Source organism: Neodiprion virginianus, chromosome 4, assembly GCF_021901495.1.
Source record: "Neodiprion virginianus isolate iyNeoVirg1 chromosome 4, iyNeoVirg1.1, whole genome shotgun sequence".
Classification (NCBI taxonomy): domain Eukaryota; kingdom Metazoa; phylum Arthropoda; class Insecta; order Hymenoptera; family Diprionidae; genus Neodiprion; species Neodiprion virginianus.
In genome coordinates this window covers 13,413,289-13,432,486 of record NC_060880.1, presented here as the reverse complement: position 1 = coordinate 13,432,486, position 19,198 = coordinate 13,413,289, and the positions used below count along the sequence as shown (strand labels likewise).

The 19,198-nt window shown below is 39.0% G+C and overlaps 1 protein-coding gene across 1 annotated transcript in view; it reads right to left on the bottom strand.

Annotated features, from left to right (window-relative positions):
- The window catches only part of LOC124302828 (uncharacterized), a 99,011-nt gene that overhangs the window by 31,859 nt on the left and 47,954 nt on the right, over positions 1-19,198 (bottom strand). The window contains exons 6-7 of the mRNA XM_046759395.1: positions 7,566-7,726; positions 7,076-7,470 (exon numbers count right to left, since the gene is read on the bottom strand). Of these exons, the coding sequence (XP_046615351.1) occupies positions 7,076-7,470; positions 7,566-7,726 (556 nt within the window). The remainder of the gene's footprint in view (positions 1-7,075; positions 7,471-7,565; positions 7,727-19,198) is intronic.

Here is a 19,198-nt window from a genome sequence, read left to right as displayed (position 1 = left end):
ATTTATCTGGTTAGTGTAGATGATATAATAAATTATGTCCTAAGAAGGAGTTAAACCACAGGTTAAAGAGTCACCAAAAAAAATCGGTTTTCTTCATATTTGTCTTTGATTTATTTTGTGTTGGTTTTATAGGACGACTTTATCGATTTGATAGATAGATACTTATTGCTATAATCTATTTTGTAAGTAGCAAACCGTTTTGCGTAAAATTTTCACCAACGTGTTCCTGATGTCTATAAGACAAACAGAGGCTATGTTAGTCATGTAAAATGCATGCTCGTCAATATCCGTTCGTTTGGATAAAAGAGTAATAGTAATGCTATAAATACATACATTCTGAAGACGCATTGTACAGTTTCAAAGGTGGATTCTGATCGATTCAAGCCCACCGGTATCGTTTGTGACCATACGTTCAACCTGCTTAGCAGACCATCTCTTCAACTTGCTTAGTAGACGCAAAGGGTCTTGAATAGGGGATAATACGCATCGGGGAATGTACATTTTTAAACTCGCAACTACCATACACACATACTATGCGCGTGGGTTGGGGTAATTGGTTGTATACAGATCTATATTCAGACGTAATTAGTAAACTGATTAGTTAATATAACTATTGAAACTCCAAGGTACACGAATAGACCCGAGACGTATACCCAACTCGAGCGCCGGCTTGATCGCACTACACCTACCTGCGTGCTCTCGCTAGAGCTGCCGTGGTGGGGGTAAATGAGCGGGTCACGTCACTTCACTTCAAAAAAAAGAAAAAAAATCCGTCAAGTCACGGATCTTTGCACCATTCAAAATATCCGTAGTACTATGTGAAAAAAATACCATTTCAAGGGTTTTGAAATTTTCAAAAATGGCGGAGTTAGAGCTATGTGAATATTTGTAAACCACTGTTGCACGGCTATGTTTGAGAATTCATATCTCCGAAACTAGTCATTGGAACGGACTGATACTGCAATCATTCCGTTGGTAAAAGAATACGTTTCGATACAAAAAATTTTATTTCGTAACAAAAAATTTCTTTCAATTTTTTTTTACCGTTTTCTTTATTTCCCTGCCGTTTCCGCGGGACTAACAACAATTCATGGAGATAATTTTTTTCAAATACCTGTATCCTTTCACTTCAAACCAAATAAAAATCTATGAAGAATATACCTGGGCCGAAGAAAAAAAAAAGAAACGTTTCGTCGCGAGTCACTGTGCGCGCTGATCCACGTCGGCGTTACTCCCGCGAGCTCGCTGAATTGCGTATAGTGGAGTTAAATTTCATTTGATGCTTTTCTACTCACCCAAGCTATCAATTCTACGAAAGTAGTTGTTCAACCACCTTAGCCCTTCCGTATCCGTCTACTGGTCATCCTTTCTCGGAGTTATAAATACCTGTTCTGAGAATTCGGAGCCACCAAATGCACGAAATCTAATCCTTTTACCTGTATTGGGATTTAATCCCTCAATCTACGAGGTTGTTTTGAAAAGGGAAATTATCAAACGATAATTCTTTATGAAAGAATGTAAATTCAAAAATTGGTGATTTCGAAAAATTAACAACGGAGCCAGGAATCGAACCTGGCGTCTAGAGATGCTTGACCGGAGCCTTAGCCTCCACTAGACCACCTAGATAATTGTTTATGACAGGAAGGATTATAGGTTTCGAAGAATTTGTTGTTTCGTACGGCCCAAGCGGACCGGAACAGTCGATCGAGGTCAAATTGGTCCTTTGTGCGTGACCCACGTGTGAAAATTGAGTTCTTTTTTGTGCCGCACACACGCAGTGCAACAATTGCACCAAGTTGCCTACGCCTGCTCAAGGGCATATTGTGTCACGGACAAAGGACTAAATTGACCTCGATCGACTGTTCCGATCCACTTGGGTCGTACGAAAGAATAAATTCTTTGAAACTTATAGTCCTTCCTGTCATAAATGTTGATGGTTTGATAAATTCCCTTTTCAAAACAACCTCGTAGATTGAGGGATTAAATCCCGATACAAGTAAAAGGATTAGATTTTGTGCACTTGGTGGCTCCGAATTCTCAGAACAGTATTTATAACTCCGAGAAAGGATGACCAGTAGACGGTGTGCGAGATATCGGGCTAGATTTGGTCACGTGAGGCTGGCCAGGATTGCCAGTACACGAAAATTCAAAATCCGCATGTACGGAGCTGCTGAGACCAAGCGAGCCAAAAGACGATTAGTCGGTCACCAACCACCTATCCGAAAGGACCGCATCATTTCTTATATATTTCACACAAATTGATTATCCCGTTGCCGAGTAGTCTGGAGGACAGGAGATATTCGTGAGCAAGAAGAAGGAACCTGGCCTACAAAGAAGACCCCGGTGTTCCCAGTAGCTCTGTGTTGTTTTGTTTTGTCCCTTTTATTATTTACACATATTTATTTCGTTCTTTTTTTTTTGGTTCCGCTCTTTTTAATTCTCTTTTGTGACGCCTATTGGCTCATTTTATCTTTTATAACCTTAAGCCCGGCCATTTTTTTTGTCGTTAGATTTTAGTTATACATGGATCGGCCATTATAAATTTATTTATTAAGTTATTCTGTCCTTCTATTTTTTGTGCCTGCTATATCTTTTGTTACGACTATTAGCGTTCTTTTCGATTTTACAATCGGACACGCCTATGTTAGAAAGATAAGTTTACCTTTTTCTTGTTCTGTAGTGTATGTAGTTCAATAATAAATAAAACGAGGTGGCTATTTTAACTTTAGGTACGACCCGCTTACAATATTATAATTACTGACAGAAAATCATAAAGAATCATTACAACGGATACAGAAGGGCTAAGGTGGTTGAATAACTATTTTCGTAGAATGGATAGCCTGGGTAAGTAGAAGAGCATCAAATGAAACTTATTTCCACTATACGCAACACAGCGAGCTCGCGAGAGTAGCGCCGACGTGCATCAGCTCGCGCGGTGACACACGACGAAACATTTCTTTTTTTTCCTCCGGCCCAGGTTTTTCTCTATTAAACAGGTGCCACAGTGGGGGATGCAAATAATTAGATAGCCACGTAGGTCACTATTGTACAATCGTATTATTTATTGACATCATAAAAGAAAATGTTTGATAGAACGATGTGCGTCGTACAAAGCAGCGGTAAGAACTGGACGCCGGACACGAGCAGTGAAAAACGATATGTATATGATCGAAGAAGCACGCGAGAGGGAAGCACGTTACGCTCGTTATACCGTGAATCCCACGCGGCGCGAGTTATGAATTTTAACTGCGTTCGCCAATATTCTCCATAAATTTTTTTTTTTTAAGGTTGAAGGGAAATGATACAGGTATCTGAAAAAAATTATCTCCATGAATTGTTGTTAGTCCCGCGGAAATGGCAGCGAAATCAAAAAAAATAAAAATAAAAAAAACGTAAAAAAAATTGAAAGAAATATTTTTTTTTAAATGAAATTTTTTGTATGGAAGCGTATTCTTATACCAACAGAATGATTGCAAGATAAGTCTGCTCCGATGAACAGTTTCGGAGATATGAATTTTCAAACATAGCGGTGCAACAGTGGTTTACAAATATTCACATAGCTGTAACTCTGCCATTTTTGAAAAAAATTAAAAATCCTTGAAATGGTATTTTTTTTTTACATAATACTACGGATATTTTGATTAGCACAAAGATCCGTGACTTGACAGTTTTTTTTTTATTTTCTAGCTAAGTGAGGTGCACCCGCTCATATGTGGAAATAATACGCACGATCTGTACTTTACACTTAGCCAACTCACTTTGAATTGTGCGGTGTGAGGAAGGCGATCGAGAGGTCAAGTTGATGCGCGAAGCGTTCGAGGAGAAGCCCATGTAGTCCAGATGTTAGGGAGTAAAAAAGACTTGCCCTACAAAAGATGGGGTAGGAAGGATTTAGATATATGTTATTTAGTGCCGGGTGCTGATGAAAAATCCAAGATTTTGACTTGGTTTGGGGGCGTACGCCATTTTGGATTGAAGTCTCAAAAAATTCTTTTTTGAAAATTATTCCTGAATTTTTCATTCTACGGTAAAAATGTGCAATAGATATTTGGATAAGACTAAATTCCGTACAACTTTTGTATAAACACTTTTTTCGTAAATATGATGTGTAACGAGCTAATTAGAAGAAAACAATTTTTCGTACCTTTTATCCAACATGGCAGACCGCGCCGACACGCTTCCCTAAAGTCAAAATCATCGATTTTTCATCGGCGCCCACAACTAGGTAACATATTTCAAAATCATTTTTCCCCCGATTTTTGTAGGACAACAACGTATTGACTGGAGTGGATAGTTTTTGTCTAAGTTAGTATCGGGTTTTTAAATTTAAAAAATCATGTTTTAACTGTATTTCGCATACTATGAGCTGAAAAAAAAAATCCGATCGCCCATTTTCCGCGGAACGCAATCCTATCATTATTTTTCCGATATTTGAACATAGAACGCAGAAAATTAGAGTTACCGGAAAAATTAAAAAATCAAACAACTGCAAATCGTAAACTTCAAATTGGCACAATTTTTCTGGAACGATTTTTTTAAACATGTACTTTCAGCCCGCCATACATTATTTTTCCAAAATTTACCGTGAATAGATGTTGGACAATATTTTGGAAAAATGTTCACTCTACTGCTACTGGAACTATTCACACATCAGACTTACAAAAAAATTTTGGTGCAAAAAATTTAGAGAACTCAGTTTTCTTCAAATTTGTGTCAAAAACTTCTATTATCGTAAGGTTAACTGTTGAGGAATCATTTCGAAAAAACAGATTTTTTGTAACTTTAATCCAAGATGGTAGATTGGGCACGTACCTCCCCCCCCCCCCTCTTCGCCATTCAGGTCGGAAACTTGCATTTATTTTTCATCGATACCCGGAAATAACATATATCAAAATCACTACTACCCCACCTTTTGGGGGCAAATACTCCTATTGACGGGACTACTGGTTGGAGATACTTTTTTCTCGTGTTTCAGTACAAATGTAGATAGATGTCTAATTGATGATTCTGTGGAGCTCTTGATTAACAAAGCAGCCCATAGCTAAGCAAATCCCCACGCAGTGTTCTAATCGAAAGATCTCAACGTGACCGTGTACCTAGCACCGAGTATTATCGAGGAGCGAAATCTTTCCTTACTGAAACGATTCCAGGTTCTTTTTTTTTTTGCTGATAGATAACACCGCAATACGGCGAGATCCTAAACTCCAGATTTTATTTTAGTTTCTATCTTGTGTGACGTGGCGTTTTAGAACGGCCCATCACAAGGGCACGCAACTGTAAGAAACTCCCGGAAAACGTGACGGTTTCTATTGGGACTTGTTCAGTTTGTTGAAACCTGCATCGCTCAATTGCCTCATTGCGTTTAAGATTCGAGTATTCCTCCAATAATTTTACGATTTCCTTGATTTTATTTTTCAGTTGGTTGTAATTTGCGTACTAACTTGTAGGCTTCCACATTTGCGTTTCGTAGTAGCATGGCAGCCTGTTTTGCAGATGGCACATCGTTTGCTGTAAAATAGATTCCAAGTCTTGCAACGTATATATTCCAATCGTCATTGTGAATTCGGAATTTGCTTTCATTGAATATTTTATATTTTGGCGCGGTTATAATTCGCTATCAACTTAACACAGAACTACGCACATACTTTTGTTAGTAGCATGGCAATGTGTTTTGCAGACAGCACATTGTTTGCTGCGAAATGAAGTTCTAATTTTTCAATGTATAAATTATCCCAACTGTCTTTGTGAATTCGAAATTCGGTTTTCTCGCTGGGGTCCATTTTAAATCTTTTATTTTCACCAGGTTGGTTTCCACTGTCTTTTATCACTATGCTGCTTCCATGAACCGTATTTTTGAATTGCTATTTTTTCACTTCTGTCACTATTTTTACTAGCTTAAAAGATTTCCACTTTCCTTGTTTTACTGTTACCTGCTGGCTTTTGTATGTATGCTATAGAAAGCTTTCTCAATTCTCTGATGGATATTAATTCGAGTGCCATACATCATCTTTACGTATTGTATCATAATTTGAATGAGATCTGGTTTTCTCAGAGAATAAACCTACGAATATCTGGTTAATAGGAAACTTCTCCCTTTTTGTCTAAGTTGAAGCTAGAGGACAGATGAAAATTTTAATACAGTCCACTCAAGCCTGTCAAAAATTTTACAGCAGACAACCATATTTTGATCCGAAATTTTTCCAACCGACCCTATACAAGATTGTTAGAAAGGTAGGCTCACTGAAAATATGGCATTATTTTCCAATAAAATCACTGAACGTTGCTGTAAAATGCACATGTATGTCAAAATATAATCCTGCGGAGGACCAGAAAGAATGACTCTCAGGTAGGTTCCAGATCACGATGAGAGATAGCATACTGATCAGAATAAAACGCAAAACCCTTACAGTATTTCGGATGAAACAAAGTGAAACGGAATTTATCATCCGAACCATAGCCGAAGTTTCAAGAAAAATGATTTCAACCAACGCGACTCCTCGTAACTAATAGCTGTTTAAGTTTTGCATTTTTTATAGGTTGAGTAATTGTCGTATGACCTGTATAACAAAATATATAAAGATTTTATTTGATGATGTTATGTTTCATGAGCTCGGAACGCATAAGAGGGGGAAGTTCTTGAAAAGCTGGTGTGTTTGTAATCAATTTTCCGTCCAAAAACATCTCAAGAACCAATGAACAGATTTTAATTATTTCGGTAGCAATTACGTGGCTCTTCCGAGCTCAAATCCGATTAGATTAGAAGCAAAATTGGCCGCGCTTTTCTTAGATGATTTGCACGAACACACATTTTTTCAAACGACAAGCTTAAAAGCGTATGGACAATTCTAATGATAATTCATCTGTTGGTTCATCTCATTCAAACTTAGGAGTGATTAGATTTCGAATAAATTCAGATGAGCCATGTCAAGATTTGGAAAAATCTTAAAATCTGCTTCCGAATATTTTATTTTTCCTAACAACTAAAAAGCAAGAAGTTCTGGTATTTCCAAAAGTAAAAGTTTTCTAGACGATTTGTTCCAAATTAAGATTTTTTTTTTATGTCCATCTATCTTACCTCTTGCATGCGCTTGCCGTACGAGTTCTGCAAAATCTTCGAGGTTTCCAAAAATCGGATCGATGTCTGTGAAATTCGTAATGTCGTAACCTCCGTCGATCTGCGGTGACGTAGCTATCGAGTTTAGCCAGATCGCTGTAATTCCTGTTTCTCGCAAGTGATCGAGCCGAGAAATAATACCTTGCAGATCACCCACGCCATCATCATTACTGTCTTGGAATGATTTAGGGTAGATTTGATAGATGGATGCGGTTGTGAACCAATCATCAAGAATTACTGCTTCAGTATCCGTAATTGGCGTTGTTGTTTCAGGTTCTGTTACATCGGCTACTTTATTACACAGAACAACCGCAGCGCTTGCCGTCAGTACGACCGAGTTAACATTGATTGTCGTTCTAGATCCGAAAAGTATTTATAGATTAGAAAATACCACTATGCTTAACAATAGCAGTAAATTTATAGAATTTTAGATGTTGGTTGATGACTTTACCCTGTTTCCACCAAAGAGTTTGCACTCGCAAGGCATATAGTAACATTTTCAGTCGGGAAATTTGTCAATGCAGTTAGATTTACATTGGCAAAATGGACTCCAAAATTAGCTAATATGGCATAGCTTTCATACCCTTCCAACTCTCGAACGATTGCCAGCACCTGCGTAGTCAAAATAACAATATAAGTGCAAGTAAGTGCATGAATCCCAGAGGGATAATAATACTAAAGAATATTTTAACGTTGCTCTGAAACTCAAATAAAACTCATTTACGAAGAAGCACCACACCGGGTATTAGTGTTGGACATAATTGATCACTTTCAGTAATTAATTAAATTCAAATTACAAATTACAATTCTAATTAGTGCTTGAACTTTTTATAATTACAAATTGTAAATTCAATCGGTAATGGAAATTTTATTGATTACAAATTACGAATGTAATTAGTAATTATAACTTTTTGTTTTCAACTTACAATTGTAATTAGTACGGAAAATTTTTCTAATTACAAAATACGAATCTAATTGGTATCGGAAAATTTTCTTATAACAATACAGAAATATAATTGGTATCATAAATTTTTCCAATTACAAATTATAAGTGTCATAATTGTCGAAAATTTTTCTAATTACAATTGTAATTAGGACGTCAGATTTTCTGATTACAAATAACAAATATGATTGATAACATTTTTCCAGCCAAGTACATTTCGGAAATGCAAGTAAAAATATTTTCCGAGCTAATTACATTGTTGAAATGTAATTGAAAACATTTTTCGCGATAAATGCATTTCGGAAAGATAATTAGAATCATTTTTCGAGCTGATTAAAAGGATTTAGAAAATCACGATGACCTTGATGTCTGTGAGATGTCTCAATCCATTAAAATTCATTATTAACCAAATAAAGCCCCCCCATTCGTACCATAAATTTTTGGTGTATTTTTTGTCGCAACGCCTTAAACTTTTATTGGGTTATTTACAAGTAACATTCCGAGAAACTCACTTGTATGTAGTAGGATGAAAACTTAAAATTATTAGTAATTACTCGAATATCCTAATTTAGACTCGCAAAAACACGCAAATAAATACAAATTGGTGTATTCGAGTTGTATGGCTAATTTCGAGCACACATAGGTATATTCAAGAAAGTAAGGGTGACTTAGATTATATATCGGTATATCCAAATTTTAATAAAAGAGTAATTTCGAACATATCTGGGTATATCCCATTATGTATAAGTGCTATGATGCTTAATATGGCAGAGCATGTGTGAATTAGTTCATACTCTACTGTTCATGTGATACCGAACCTATAAATTAACTTGATGAAAACTTACCTACGCTTATTAATACACACATACTTTGACAGAGTAGGCCCCTCCGTCATGCGATATTAGATAAAACTCACACCGTATGTAATCTGAATACCTCGTACACACTCATATGTACCGATACTAATTTGAAATCACCCATACAATCCAGATAAACCACTATATAATTGAATCACTCGTACATACCGAGACATACCTGGATGTACTAGAAAATACCTATATAATTCTGGATATACCGATATTCAATCGATATCACCCAATCTTACTCAAATATGTCTATTGTAACGTGACATTTCTCGACCTAGTCGAGTAGCAGTCCGGGAAGGTGTTTCAGCAGAGGCCTGAGTAGCTCAGTGGTCGGAACAATCGCCCGGAAAGCAAATGGCTTCGGGCCACAAATCCCAGTCCAGTCCAAGCCGTGAAACATTTTTTCTGGACCCACCGGAAATGAACGTCACAAGATGGCACCCATTGTGGGGTCTTGAGAAAAAATCCGCTGAAAATTTAAGATGACGAATTGCGGCCTCGCGGAAATATCCGCCGGGATATTTTAGTTCAATATTTGATAACAGCGAACAGTCGCAGATTATCGTCTACAGCGGCTGGAGAAGAGGAGAGAGTGAAGAGACACGCCTGAGTCCAGCGTTGTGTACAGCTTTTACGAATAAGCGACACTGAGGTATCTCGCTTACCTCGTGTATAGAAAATAAATACAAAGGGTGGCGATTAATATTGAATGAAAATCACGACTTACGCTACGGAGCAACCAATATACCGGGTGTCAAATGAATACACCGATTATATTTGCGTACTATATCTACGATTTCGCTAATTTCACTTCGCTGCTTTTTGAATTTTGATTCTAGAATTTGTGTTTCAATTGATTCCTTGCTATGATTTTGTATAATGACCTTGTTCGCAGATTGGTAGCTGACTTTTTTTTATTGTTGCAGGTGCAACAATTATGTTTTTTCAGCCCAAGACCTTTATTTTCAATCTTTGTTTTCGAATTTTTGTGAATTTTTGTCTCACTTTACCATAATTTATGCACATGGTTCTTTCGAACGGAGATGCACTATTTATACCTTGAATTTTGCATACCATCTTGTTCTTTTGCTTTTGCTCCGACTATCGTTTATACGTAACACTCTTTCTCGTTTGACTTTGGTGGGTTTTTTCGACTACGGGTTTGAAGCACTCCAACCAAGAGCGGGCAAACTACCACCAACGTTTGGTAATGGCCGACATGAGATAGAGCGGACGATGAGGAAACAAGGACTGTGCAAAAGGCCGTCTATAACCGAGTAGCGGACAAACGGTGGCTGTCTCCTGCAGTAGTAGAAACATCTTCCCGTTAATGTAACGATTAATTGGGAAAGGAATAGAGTACAGTAGTAGCGCAATTTGAAGATATCGAAATTAGTGGCAGAAACAAAAAAGGTGATTCCACAAAAGGGAGACGAATGGCAGAGAGTACAGTCAGTGATAGCTACGGACTTTTGATTTCCAGTAGATTGCGAGGGTCTGAGTACGAAGATCTGCCGAGAGCCATCCGGGCTACGGTGACCCTAGATTAGATCCTCAGAGTACCATGCGGGTTCACTCAGAATAATTCGCAGCTAGCACCAGAGAACTGGAGGGAGTACCTACCAACAATCGAATGCTGGGACTGTTGGGAGAGGGGCCATTCCTGTACCGCCTACCGGGAGAGTATGCAGAGACAACCTGAGAAGCTCCCGCCCAGACCACCTACGGCAACCTAAGCCTAGGAAGCACCTTTAGAAGGAGATCAGTAGAAGCCCCAGTCCCACAAGCTGCTCCAAGGGCAATAGTGGAAGTAGTGGAAGCAGAAAAGGGAACCCTGCGGGAGTAAATTGAGCTACAAGTACGAGCGTTAAGGAGCTTCATATGCTGGCAAGCTTCTATATGCGACATATACCGAGGGTGCCGCCTCCTAATATAAACAGAGTGTACAAAAATAACCAAACGGAGATTGAAGACTAAGTAAAATCTCATTGAATGTGGCATGTTCTTCTTTGCTTTCTTAATGGTCCCGGGAAAAGAGATATTGTATAGCGATTAAATTATTTCAGGTTCGTCAGCGAATCTGGACTCTTACACGGGAGAATTGCTATCTAGATTGGGGATGAGGAATTCTCTATCAATTTCGATTTTTCTTGTTTCAGCAAAGCGCAATTGCGTTTAAAATACTTTGAGCTATCGGTCACTTCACGGGGTTCAGCTCGCGGAATACAACGCTGGCGCTATAGCACCATTCCGTCTAGGCGGAGGAGGGTAGTTGTAACGTGGCATTCCGAATGCACGTTACCAGCAGCTCCCTGAACCTTAGTCGGAACAGAAAATTAGCATTTTTGCAAAAGCAATTACGTTAGATTACAAAAAGAGCCCCACAACGAGAATCACGCATTCGAAATTCCGTAAGGGACAAATTACGTGATTTCGAATAAGGTTTATCATAGGCTTCATGTGTCTTTTTGTTTTTTGAGGTTTGAAGGTACCAAGCAGAATTCGTCGACGGTTTCAAAGGAATTAACTATTAGCACAATGGTGCTAAATTCTAAGGCAGGTCGATAAGGTTCTTATCTGGTTCTCTTATCTGGACACAACACAGATCCTAGCAGCGAGGGAGTCCAAAGCGGAAGAGAATCCAGCTGGTGACCGCTGAGCCTCAGGCCTCTTCCCGCCTTTTTTCTCTTACACTGCTCATTGCGAAATTTGGCGGTTCAACTAGCGCCAGGGTAGCACCTCAGCCCCCTAAAAGCAGGATCGCGGAGAACTTGCGCTAACGAGGCATTTTCGATATATCGATAAGCTCTGCATCAAAATGTTCTCTCAGGTGCGTATCAAATTGCACAATAGGCAAAATTGATTTTCAAATCGATTGTTGCGAATTCTTGTAACACGTGACGTCACTGAAGAGGTGACGCAGAGATAACGGTTAACGACTCTAAAGTGCCAGCAATGTTACACCAGATGAACGTGCCAGGTGAAGGTCAAGGTAGGTTAACCGTATCATTTAATTCCATGAATTTGATTGTGATCAGTACGCGCACGGTATATTACACTCTGTCATTCTCCTCTCGCTAGTGCTCACGCGACTATCACCTACCAACTGATATTTTTTTTCTCTTTTCAGCGTGCGCTATGCCTTTTTCTGTCCCCACTACCAAAATAGATACTCAGGGCTTCAGTAACTGCCTGCCACGGAGTGCGGAGGACCGCCGTTCATTACAATCAATGCGCCTACACCCTCGAGTTATGTGTTATGACGCGCGCGTACTGTACTGTTATCCGCCAGAGCGTGGGTCGATTCAGATCAGCCAACTTAAAAAACTACCATCTCCTTTGTCTGCTCATAATCGAATCTATTGAATCAATTAAGGCATGTCAACCTCCCCTTCGAATATCAGATTTGTAATGAACTCACAAGTACTTGGTCAAAAATGAAGCCTTCAACAATTACAAGAAGGCCAGATAAATTTTAACTATATCACTTCAAAATTTTCAACAGAGATTCTTTTGAAACAGTTTTTGACCTAAGACCGTGACGCCGTTTGCTGCAAAAATAATGCAAAATCCACAAAGAATCGTATTCTTAAACTCTTTAACCACTTTAATAAAGCCGTTTGCGATCCAACTGTGAAATAATTATCTTCAAATCATTTGATTTGATGATGCATTGCTATGATAGTTTTGAGCACTTTCTCAAAATTACGTGATTTTAAAGTACATCTGTCAAAATTCAATTTCTGACTGTGCAAGCTACCTTCATTTCCTTACGAGGAGAACCTATCAACTGTAACCCACGGATTTGCATCATAAAAAAATAATGAAAAAAAAACATGTGTGCAGTTCACATGTGGTATAAGTGAAATCTTCAGAAATTATACTGCGAGAGAATGAGGAGAATGCAGTATCAAGAGTGGAATAATTATTCGTTCCATCGATAGTCGTTTTATTTCGTTACATCGATAAACGTTTCATTTCGTTTCATCGAGTTTCAAATCACGCCCATGCTAAAGAAGTTTTCACCAACGGCGCTAAAGAAGTTATCACTTTCATAAACGAGCATATATTTCGGCTTAAGGTTGATTCTCACTATAGGCGCAGACCGTCATGTAACGACAACGGAACGTATTGGCACCGGCACGACAGTTTTACGCGTATATTCACACTGTACACTGTACCGCACGGACCGTCACGTGAAGGCAACGGAACGTCCCGGTGTCGGTACCAGTGCTGCCAGAAAGCGGGTAAAAAGTACCCCTTCCACAGATCCCGCGCATGATTTCACACAACGTCAACGGTGCACGTCGGTGTGTCGGGATGGCGACGGAAGCCGAACGATGCCGAGTCAGCTGACAAATCGAGGGGAAATGTTCCCCTACCAAGCAATGAAGAGAGCGCACACACACAACGTCACACAGCTGTCACACAGTGTGTGATGCGCGCAAGCTGCTAGGGAAGGGGTACTTTTTACCCGCTTTCTGGCAGCACTGGTCGGTACGATAGTTTTATGCGTATGTTCAAATTGCAGCTGCAATTATCGGTCAGTTAAGATTTTGCAGTCGTAATGAACTAATCATGGAGTACCTATGAACTAGCTCTCATAGCCTTAATTCTAGACGAAGACCAAACCAAGAAGTCAAAAGAACGTATTGAATCTCAAAACAACATTCTTTTACAATTTTTGTTATAAATAATAAATAATTCATGTTGCCTGACTGGTTCAGGTGACATCATTTTCCTTCAATGTAGTATCGCTTTACCTCAGGTGGTTCATTACGTACACTTGGGGACAATGAGTCTGAGACGGCTAATTTCTTACACTAGACAATTATGTTCGTAACACAGTGAAATCTACAGCGCCAGAGTGGGTCAAACACAAAACAAATTCAATCGCAATGAACATGAAATAACACTTGACCATCGATTCTAACCTTGGAATACGGCGGGAATAATAACTTGTTGGATTGACACGTATTATAAGGCTAGATTCGACGGTCATGGGTTATGTTACGTTTATTGAGATTGAGTTTGTTTCGCGCTCGGCTGACTGTGGCGCTGTAGGTTTTTTTGTGTTGCCAACTTAACTGTCTAGTGTACAGAATTAGCCGTCTCAGATTCATTGTCCCCAAGTGTACAATGCCTTGCACGATTCTACATTTCAAATAAATTTTTCTCGATCCATTTTAGCCCCGTTTCGTCCGTCTCGTACCGTTTTCATGCTTAAACTGGTTGGCAAGCACCAACAGGTACCGTAGCAGACCGTTAAAACATTTTTTGCAGCAATGTCGATCGGACCCGGTCCGTGCCATTGACGGAATGCGTGGGTCGTTGCTGGTTAGTGTGTACAGTAGTATTGAAACCCATGATACTAAGTTTTGTCGTGCCGGTACGTTCTGTTGCCGTTACCTGCCAGTCCGTGCCGTATTCGCTGTGAGCCGCCGCTTGGAGGGAAGCTGCGAAACGATCGCGCGCGGGGTGGCGAGTAGTGAGTTGAGCCAGCGTGTATTGTGGTAGCATTTTGTATGAGAAATAATAAACAGTATGTGGAATTACACTTGTTGTGTTGTTAAGTGCGAAAATAACGGTAAAATTAGTGACTGTATATTTTACAAGTTTCCAACTGCATCACATAAAATAGGTCAAAGGCAAAAATGGATTGCTGCTGTGAAAAAAAAAGTAATTAACATAACCTTACTTTCGATGCCTTAGTTTTCTATATTTTTAAAACCAAGCCAACTATATCAATAGGTGAACTGTTATGCTATCTGCATGAAACACTATATAAATACTTAAGTATTATTGTTTTTTTCAGTTCTGATGTTCAAAGTGGACTCCAAAAACTCATCACGTAATATGTAATACTCGTTTCATTGGCAAGAAAGAATCAGATGATCCTGCGAGTTCAAGCTACGCGCCAACTCTATTCCTTCCTGTTTATCATGCAAAGCAAGTAAATAAAAGAGCTGTTTTAAGCAGGTAAATACATGAAAAACAAAAAAATAGTTATAAAATTGAATAATATATACATTTATATTCATATAATAACATATGTATCTATTAATTATAGGTACAATCGACTCATTAACCGAAGAAAGACTCTTCACAAGCATAACATCGGAGTGAATTGTGATACTGGAAATCAAGTTAAGGACGACTCTAAAAATGTTGTCAATAATAGTGGACATGTACCTATGGATGTAAGCAGTGCCGAAGTAATTTTAAAAACTGATCAAGAGTGTCAAGTAGATTTTGTAAGTTCTGCTGGTATCGAACAAACAGAAACTTTCACTTGTAACAGATATATTTACATGACTAATTACTGTAATGTTGAAGTTCACACTGAAATACCGGACATTGCCACTCTCAAAACTATTGTGAATAGGAAAAAAATGAAAGATGAAGAGGTACAATGCGGCACATCGCTAACAGATATAGTAGATAAGTCGATTGGTTTTAACGAGGCTGTAGTTGAACAAATCCTGTCTATTAAAACATCCATGACTACGGATTTTTCCATTAAAAAATTATTTATTATATATTAATAGTATACATGACAGTTTTCTAAGTATCAATGTTGTCTATCTATCCGTGTGTCAAAATATACTTGTTTTGAACTTCTTAACCTACAAATCATCACTGAAAACTTAGTTTTAATTACTTCATAATTATATACTTACATATATAATTACATATTTTCTACTGGAGTTCCAACTCGTTATCATTTTCAACTTTTCACCTTACTATTACAATGAAAATATCATTTATTTAATAATATTTTGCTTATTTCGATATATATCAGTATTACTCTAATATAAATAAACACGCCGGCTCTTTAGCTTTTGAAACCGCTAGGTGGCGGCACGAGCGAGGCTCACAGCGAGTGTGAATCAACCTTTGTCAGTCCACTCGCGCGGGCTGTGCCCAAGCGAATCGATGGTGCACTGGCTAGCGTTGCGGTGTCAAGTTTTTGCGCCTTGTGTGCAAGTCGCGACAATTTTTTTATTTCTTCGTCAAAGTATGCTTCACGGTTGTTCCTTATTTCATTGATGAATACAAGGGCGTTATATTTAAATTACAATTCACTATTTCAAAGCAGTTGTATGTTATTCCGAAATATGCTATATTAGGGTGCTTTTTTTTGGACTATTTTTTTTTTTTTTGGTCCCATCGTGAAATTTTGTTGGAAATACAACAAAAAAAATTTCCTGAAAGATTGAGCCCTTAATATTAATATTAAGTGCTCGTCCAAGGCATGTAAAGATTTCCCGCTTAAAATACACGTAAACTTTAATTTTTTTCTTTAAAACATCTACAGTTCAGAGGCATTCCATGGTGTAGTCTAGGACGTCGGTAGATTTTCTTCAGAATGAAATGCTCTACAAAAGTGCTCATCGCAGTGAAGTCGTAACTCACACCGGCGAAGTCGTACGGGCCACCCAAACCAAATTTCTTCATGAAATTCTTGTTTTTTGCCCGTATCTAGTAAATAACAAGAGCTACAAGAAAAAATATTCAACAAATTTGTAGGAAATTTAATTTACTACAATTCAATTCGATGCGAAATTCGATGCAGTACTCGTGGGATACTCAACTGAAGCAAAGGCTTACAGATTTTGGAAACAAGGTACGAAGACAGTAATCAGGAGCCGTGATGCAAGATTCATTGAAAATCTGCATTCAGAAGTCAAAGTAAATTCGGAATTTGTGGAGCTGCCGATACTCACGCAGGACGAGGGCACGAAAGATCATCAGAATGTGGAAGGTTCGAACATGGAGTCAGAAGAAGGAAAAGACGATTTCAGTACGAGCGAAGAACGGGGCCCTCCGGTGAACGAAGTAAGCAGCAGAGGAAGAGGCAGACCGAAGACACTACGAACAGGAAAAACAGGAAGACCGAAAAAGCAATATTAAGAAGCAAATATTGCTGAAAACACACTTGAAGGTGATCCAGCAACGGTGGAAGAAGCTTTGTCTAGACTGGATAAAAATCACTGGTTGCAAGCCATGGAAGAGAAGACTAAATCATTGATGGAGTGTGGGACCTAGGACCTAGTTGACAGACCTGTGAAAAATAGAGTGATATCCCGTAGATGGGTTTTTCACATAAAACGGCGTCAAAATGGTGAAACAGACAAATATAAAGCAAGATTAGTAGCAAGGGTCTGCGAACAACGCCGCGGTGTCGATTACGAAGAGGTATATGCGCCAATCACAAGGATGGAAACCATCAGAACTCTGTTTTCTCCTTGTGCAGAAGAAAAGCTTCACCTACAGCAAATGGACGTCGTAACGGTGTACGTGCAGGGTAAATTAACGATAGAGATTTTTATGGAACAGCCGGAGATGTTCGTCATTGAAGAAGAAAGTGGAAAGGTGTGCAAATTATACAGACCTTTGTACCGACTTAAACAGGCGCGAGTGGCATCGTAAGTGACGCGAAGAATTAAACGAGTTGGACTGGTACAGACAGGTGTAGAGCCATGTGTGTTTGTGGGAGAAGTCATGGACACTACTTTGGTAATTGTGGTGTACGTGGATGATTTATTGATTGCATCGAAATCATTAGACGCGTTAAATAAAACTAAGCAGGGACTGAGTGGGGTGTTTAAAATGAAAGAATTGGGACCTGTGAGTGAAATACTCGGAGTAAACGTCAAACGTGAAAGTACGACAGGATCAATAAAAATTTCACAAAAAAGATACGCGAGGGAAATAATTGAAAAATTTCTGATGTCATCAAGCAATCCAGTATCCTCGTCCATGGACGTGAGCCTGAAGGTGTCTAAGAATTTGCAGCCATCGACAACAGAAGAAATGGAGAACATAAGGAACATACCCTATCAAGAGCTGATCGGGAGTTTAATATATCTGGCGAATGCTACAAGACCAGATTTGGCCGACGCTGCAAGTGTTCTGTGCCGATTTAACAATAACCCGGGCGAACAACATTGGAAATCAGCAAAACACGTTCTCCGATACCTGAAGAAGACAACGAATCACTTGATTTCATACTAGAAGACAGGGAACCAACTACACGCGTATGTGGATTCGGACTGGGCAGGCGACGTAGACACTAGAAGATCGTGCTCAGGAAATGTGGTAATGCTGGCGGGCAGTCCGGTAAGTTGGGTATCTACGAAACAGATGTCAGTAGCACTCTCGACCATGGAAGCGGAGTATATGGCCATGTCAGACGTTGCTAATGAAGTCATATACACAAGAAGACTTTTGGTGCATATGAATTTTGGAAAATATGCAAACGGACCAACCAAAGTGTATTGTGATAACCAAAGCGCACTATCACTGAGCCAAGAGAGCAAATTCCATAAACGAAGCAAACACATAGACATCAGGTACCATTTCTCCAGAGAGGCGCAGGAAAGGAAAGAAATCATAGTGGACCATATCGCGTCGAACGAAAATCTAGCAGACATCCTAACTAAACCCCTAGTTAATGAGAAATATTCGAACTGTGTTAGTATGTTGGGACTTAATAAGTGATCATATCTTGTTGTAAAAAAAAAAAAACACTTATATAGGTATAAGACGTGTTATATTGCAAGTAAGTTTACATATATACTTACGAACATGTAAATGTGCAATGGTATGTGATAATAGTGGGGGTGTTAGAAATATCACCGCATATGAAAGCCTGCCAGGGACGCTGCGTACCGTGTAACCAGTAATCTGGACAAGTAGGCTGTACGTTATGAACATGGGCATCTTATTGTACATTCGCAGTCTGTGTTTAAAACGCGCTCATCCGGTGAGCGCGTGGGTCACGGCGTCGTTTCATTTTAACCTGTATCGTGTGAACTGATTCTTGTTAAATAACAGTTTATCTGTATTATTCTAATACCCACATTGCGTGACCTTATTTAAAAACCTAACAACCTGAACAAGAGGCACAAGTACTTGACGCCGTAACGCTAGTCACTGCGCTACCTCTCAACTTGGACACAGTGCGCACGAGCGGATTGATGAAGCCGTATCGAAACTTTAACCGTTATGCTCTCGGAAGCGATCGAGTGTTCACGGATAAGCCAAAATCTGTGTTCGTTTACGTTTATTACTCTGTCATTCTGCGAAGTCTCTCGCAAGTCCGTGGGTTACAGTTGGCGGGTTCTCGTTAGTTATGACAAACGCTACACAGTAGTCGGAAACTATCTGGTACGCGCACGTGAAGTTCAAATGTTAATATCTCCGTAACTAGATAAGCTAGAAACATTGAAAAATAGACAATAAAAGTTCAAAAACTACGCTTGAATTTGA